General features: G+C 33.0%; 1 protein-coding gene across 3 annotated transcripts in view; it reads right to left on the bottom strand.

Annotated features, from left to right (window-relative positions):
- Nucleotides 1-253: 253 nt before the first annotated feature.
- The window catches only part of STXBP5 (syntaxin binding protein 5), a 163822-nt gene continuing 157824 nt past the window's right edge, over nucleotides 254-6251 (bottom strand). For all 3 annotated transcript variants that reach the window (XM_081251398.1, XM_081251399.1, XM_081251400.1), the window contains 2 exons: nucleotides 5667-5887; nucleotides 254-3909 (listed from right to left, as the gene is read on the bottom strand). In XM_081251398.1, the coding sequence (XP_081107524.1) occupies nucleotides 3868-3909; nucleotides 5667-5887 (263 nt within the window). In that variant the 3' untranslated portion in view covers nucleotides 254-3867. The remainder of the gene's footprint in view (nucleotides 3910-5666; nucleotides 5888-6251) is intronic.

Raw genomic sequence — 6251 nt, 5'->3', positions numbered from 1 at the left:
TCTTTAAAATTAATTGTATCTCGATATGAGATACCAATATTTCTTATTATAAGCGTAAAACATAACTTTTTGTATGGATAATATACATACTTTTTAAGTACTTTGACTTAAACTTAACAAGTTCACCATTTTTAAAATTAAAGAGTACATTTATAAAAATTCCATTTTAAAACTAAAAGTATATTCTCTAGCAGTATGTATAAATATAACATGTTACTGTATGATCTCAAAACAAATCTGAAAGTGTTGAAATAATTTAAGACCTAGAACACTAAAACAAACAGCAAATGATTTTACTATTTTTTTATCCTTCCAAACGATATAAAACCTTATTGAAGGTTTTAAAACTATGATCATTTAAGGTGCAGCTAGCAGCATATTCACAATTTTGGTATGTTTTATACATATGTATCACTTGATTTGAATGGAAAAATGTGAATTAAATGATAATAAAAAGTTTTCATTACCTAAAAAAGTACAGAAAAAATTCAAGTTTAAAGTTCAGTGCTCTTTATTTTGCAAAAACAAATAAACAAAATCCCAAAAGTTAAAATGTAAAACAAATTTTTGCCACAAAAAATTTACCTTTGGATATAGCTTTTCTAATGTCACATGAAAAAATGCCTTAAGCAAAACATATATGGAATACAGAACTCAGGGTAAAACTTTGAAGTCCATGGTATCTTTCACATATTTTTCCTTTCCTCAGCTGTTTTCTCACCACCCCCTGTAACCTAAAAGTATGTAACACTTTCAGACTTGTTTAAAACACATACCTACATGAAATAACCTCAGAGAAACCTACAATTAAAAAGTTCTAAGCAAAAGACAATGCTTCTTTCTTTAAAGTACTGTACTTAAATTGTAATACAGTACACATAATAACATAGACAATTAGCAGCACTTTTTCCCATCCATAAAAAAATCAAATTAAGAAGTTAGTAATAGCTCAGTTATATCTATAACCATTTTTGGAAACACCTTGTACAATTGAAATGCAAACCAAGGGAATTAAGATAATTGAAAACTTCAAATGATGTAATATACAGAAGTTGTCAGAATATAAGGTTTCAAATAACGTTCTAAGCAAATAAATATGGATTTTAGTTTGAAGAGTGAAATGAACCAGGTATGTGGTACATATAGGGAAACCACTTCCTACTGACAAACTGCTACTCAGTGAATACTTCAGTGATTTGAGAGTCAAGGACACAGGCAACAAAGAATAATGTTTGAAGATATGGAGGAAGCACACAAAAATCTTTCACTTTTCTAATATTTTCTATTTTGACTACTTTTTTAAATTTTTGGTTTGTTTTCCTGAAATCTTGGCTTGCTGGTGACTGTAACTTTTTGCATTAGAAAAAAAATAGAGATGTTACCTCTCAAATTACAATAAATTCCCTGGGTTAGTTTATTACTGCAGACTGTCTCTTATCTACAGACTGAATCAAGTATAACTCTGAGAAGCTTATTTCCTATTTTCAAAAATACTTCAAGCTTTCTAATCCTAAGTGAGTTTCTAGTTTGCTGTGCATAATTTGTAGATTAATTTAAAAATGAAATAAAATAACTTGAAATATTGATTTAAGATTTTCTTATAAAATCCATCTCAGGTAAATGTATCTAACTTCTCTATTTGAAAATAATTACAAGATTGGTTCATTTTATATACAACAGGAAAAATGACAGTTGATATAAAAATTAAGTTGATATACAATTAACACGAAATAACACAGCAAATTAAATAATTGGAGCTAATATGCCCTTACACATGAATGGGGAATCAACCAGTATATTACTTTACTTAGTGCTTCTCAACTTCAAATTCATTAGCTACTGATTTTATTAATGACATTCACAAAACTGTACCTTTAAAAAACGGCTTAATACTTCCTGTGACATATCATGGAACAATGGGTTTATTAGATAATATATGATACAAATTAAACAATTTGTAAACTGCTACATGTTCATCATATAGCTGACATTAACTAACAGAAATGTTACTCATAGGTACTTTCTACAAAGTCAAAAACTTTTGAGAATGACTATTTTTAAAATATTTCTTTTGGCTTGATCAGTTATCTCCATCACATATATTTAATCCCTCCCTAATGATATTCAAAGTACATTTTAATGTAAACTTTCATATCCCATAGTGCACGTTATAAAATGTAAACATAAGAGCTTTAGTAATGAAAAGAGTAAAGAGGAAAAATGCATAACAGACTGTGTGAAATTAAGGTGTTCTACAATATACCTTTAATGATCATATGGAATAGAAAAGCAACCATCATGTTTGCTATCAATTTGTGCTCTGATTATCTCTTAATGACAAAAGAAAACTGTTTTAAACTATTTTTTATAGAAGAAAATATTTAAATTTCATTAATACTAAGTATAATGTTTCTATATTATTCGTCCTTTGTTGCTTTAAGAACAATCAGTAATAATCTCAGATGACCCTGCAGAATGAGCTTACCTACTTCAGATCTACCCCATCATCTCTTTTCTGTCTGTGTGCTATTCTAGGGACCAATCATTTATTGTCCACTGATGGTCTCATCTGCTTTATACTCCAATACAGGAATAATTTAGTTACCAAAATGCACATATTTTCCTTTCCTTTTGGCTTTTTAAAACCTTGAAAGGACATGAACAATTTTACATTATATTTCTACAGAAAATACTTTGTACGTCATCAGACTAGACTTTTACATAGATAATTATTGACAAAGGATGCTTGTGATTTTTTCCATGCGACAGCATGTGCACTAAGATTTAATTGGCTCATCACCTGAGTGTACTGGAACTGTTAGCAAGTAAAGGGCATATTAAAAAGGGAGCTGAACATTTTACTGAAATAATGAAACTTTTTTTTTTAAGCAACTTTAATTAAATAATGCAAAGGTACATTGGGTTAAACATTTTATAAAAATTCAAGCAAAATTAAAAACTTAGCCAATTTCAACATTTCTACAAATTTAACCAGTAACTATTTTGGTCAAATCCACGTTTAGCTGAATTAATGAGAACAAGGACAAGGGACATTGAAGTATTCTCCTCACCACAATGGAGGTTTTTCTCACTTTCCACACTGCATAGCCATTACATGGAAACTCCCAGAATGATGAGCAGTTCAGTCATGCTCTACACTTTTCTTTTCAATGAAAAGTGATGTATCGCCTTGTTTTGCTTTTGACAAAATATGGAATAAACACAAGTATACAATAACAAGAATCCAAGAGTAGCCCATACACAATTCAACTATGTGTATGTTTTTATTATTTAAAGCCCACCATTCAGCTTATCTGTCTAAAGATATGGTAATAAACAGTTTGTTTCTTTTTCACTAATGATACTGATGACCAGTCAGTTGAAGGGAGGGAAAGTCCAAGACAGCCGTTTATAATTCAGTCAGTGACACAAATATAACTATTTCAGCTTCAGGACTTCTGACTTATTGCCTCTCCCTCAAAGAGGTCAAACAACGATGGCAGGTAACGACAGTACAGAAGCTTCTGGCATGTGAAAGTTTAATACAGGACCAACCCAGGAAAAGTCCCTGCCATGTCTCCTCAACACCCCTCTGTTTCTTCATTTGTAACATGTGACCATCCTAGTTCCCAAACCGTCAACTCGTAGCTGGCCCACAGCATATACTCCATGTTGAGTGTGTGTGAATGCTCCTCAGTTAAAGCCGCATGACTGAGGTCAAACAGTGCATGATTGTGCTAGGAAAGAGCAAAATCCAGTGATGAACATCTCGTTAATGTTAACTTTCCTAAAGTGAAATCAGTAAAATAAAATAGGAAAATTCTTTTTCCTTCTGGCTAAAGTTGGACTTAGTTGGATTTCTGGTTATCAGAACTGGTACCACTTCTTATCTTTGTATTTCAACATCATCTAAAGGGGAGAAAACACGAAGAACACATTTTAAAAATGCCAGAATAACAACACTTACAACTGGTTGCTATACTTTTCCAAAACATGATATTCTGAAACATTCTCTCATTTTTATATTTAGTATTTATATGGAAAGCAGGAAGCAGGAACTGTTCCGTTTCAAGGAAAAAGGAATGTAACTATGAAGAATTAGCCTAGAAGGTCCTCACATTTCCTAAAGACATGACATAAGTAAATTTTGGCTCAGTGCATTCTTTGGTGACCTAAGCTAATAACTTAAAAAATAAAGTAACTTTCAGTTCTCTAAAGTGAATTAAAAATAATGCTTAAAGAACCTGGAGAATGAAAGGCTGAAATTACCACTGCTGCCATCTACAGTTTACTGAGCACTTAACTCTGGGCCAGGCACTGTATAACATACTTTCTCTACATGATTTCACTTGGTCCTCACAACAACTCTGTCTGTTAGGCATTATTAGTCTCCCTATTTTACCAATGAAGAAACTGAGGCTTATGGGGTTAACTGCAGTAACACAATGGTGAAACTGGGATTTGAACCCATGGAGTCTAATTCAAAAACCCATGATATTAACCACCTCAACGTACTGTCTTCCTTAGACTCTCAAATATGGCTCAGGAACGTCTGGTAGAAAGGAAGAGCGAACAGCTAGGGATTGAGCTCCTTGCTAAATATTTTGACTGTAGATATATCTGAGGATAACTGAACTGTTATATGCCTTAGAGACCACAGTCAGGGGCAGGGTTATGCCAACAAAAGGCCTGACCTAGATTGAAGGCACTAGCCTGCATCTGAGGTGTGTTGACCTAGTACAAGGACCCACAAAAGATCTCTGAATCTCTCTGAAAGCCTGGACAAATCTCTCCCAAGTCAAGTTACCTCTGATACATTCTAGGTGTCAACATTATTAAGCAAGGAGGAGATGACTTTTGACTGAAAAGTTTAAAGAAGAGCTATTACTGACAGAGTGGGTACTCAGATATAAAAATAACCTTAATATGGCTTCTTCAGATAATACACTCAAAATGCCTTTGAGGGCTAGGCTAGGAACTAAATGTGTGAAGTAGCCCAGTATAAAGCATCAAGGAGTGGCAGAACTGTGTGTCCAAATGAAGAACGTGTATTCCACCTGATGGCTTTTAAATTCAGTTTTTCAAGGGTACTATTCTGTCTAACAAAGTGTATTTGTAAGAAGGCCAGTTAGGGATCCCCTACTTTAGAGCATTGGTTTTTAAGCTCCACCACAACTTCCTAGTTCATCAAGATGAATTCGTTGCAAAAATGCACATTACTCCTCTGTGTGAACTGGTCTACAGACAGACTTAGTATTGTTTCATTGAATAAAAACATTGGCCAATTTCAGTTATTTAGCTCTACCTAAAGATCAAGAGGCAAATTATTTCCTTCTCTAGGAGAAGTTAGTAGTAGAATCTGAGGCATTTAGGAAAATTAGCTTTGTTTTTGTTATTGTATCCCCTAAGAAACTGTTTGCGAAGCCACTGGCTTTGTTTACAAAAAGCCTGAAGGTGAGCAGGTACCTTCAAAATTTATAAACTTCAGTAAGAGACCAAAGGCTATATTCTTGTAATGGTTCCTGCTGGCGGCAAAAATTAGGAATTTGCAACCATACTGAGGATACATGAAAATTCATGTGTAGAAATACAACAGCTATAAAAATACAGTAATTTTCATGCTCGCTTTACCTAGGCTTTTTGGCTTAAATATTTGACAGACGTACCTCGTGAGCATGTTTAGAAAATGAATCTGCGCTGGATAACATAGCTGCAGTTCTTTCTTCCAGGTCACTAAGTTTCTGCCCTCTTTCATCTAGTGCCAACCTGGCTCGTGCTAATTCACCAACAACTCCAGATGCTGCTCCTTTCACGCCTTCGATGCCACCAGGGCCAGGGATATGCTGAGCGAGACTTCTTGAAGCCTTTCCCGAGGATGATTCTCCAACTGAACGATTTGATAAATGAAAGAGTAACCCAGAAAATGAAAATTTTTTACTAATAAAATCCTACTACCTGATAGCATTAAAACACACTTGATTGACAATATAATTGAAGTATTTATTTATTTTACTATATAATTATTACTTTTTTATTATGATTGTTTTAATAATTTGTAGATACTTTTCAAACATACAAAAACATAATGTACATTAATAAATATTCTATTCTATACTAGTTCATATAATAGAACTTGAGCAAAAAAGTGACTGGTAATTATTTGTTGAAATGAATAATGGGTATACTGATACCACTTTAATAACAGTAAAAAAATCACTCTTAAGTGTCCAAAAAATTAAAGATAAATTAAC

Source organism: Mesoplodon bidens, assembly GCF_964165515.1.
Source record: "Mesoplodon bidens genome assembly, chromosome: 12".
NCBI classification, from domain to species: domain Eukaryota; kingdom Metazoa; phylum Chordata; class Mammalia; order Artiodactyla; family Ziphiidae; genus Mesoplodon; species Mesoplodon bidens.
This window is presented reverse-complemented; position numbering and strand designations above follow the sequence as displayed.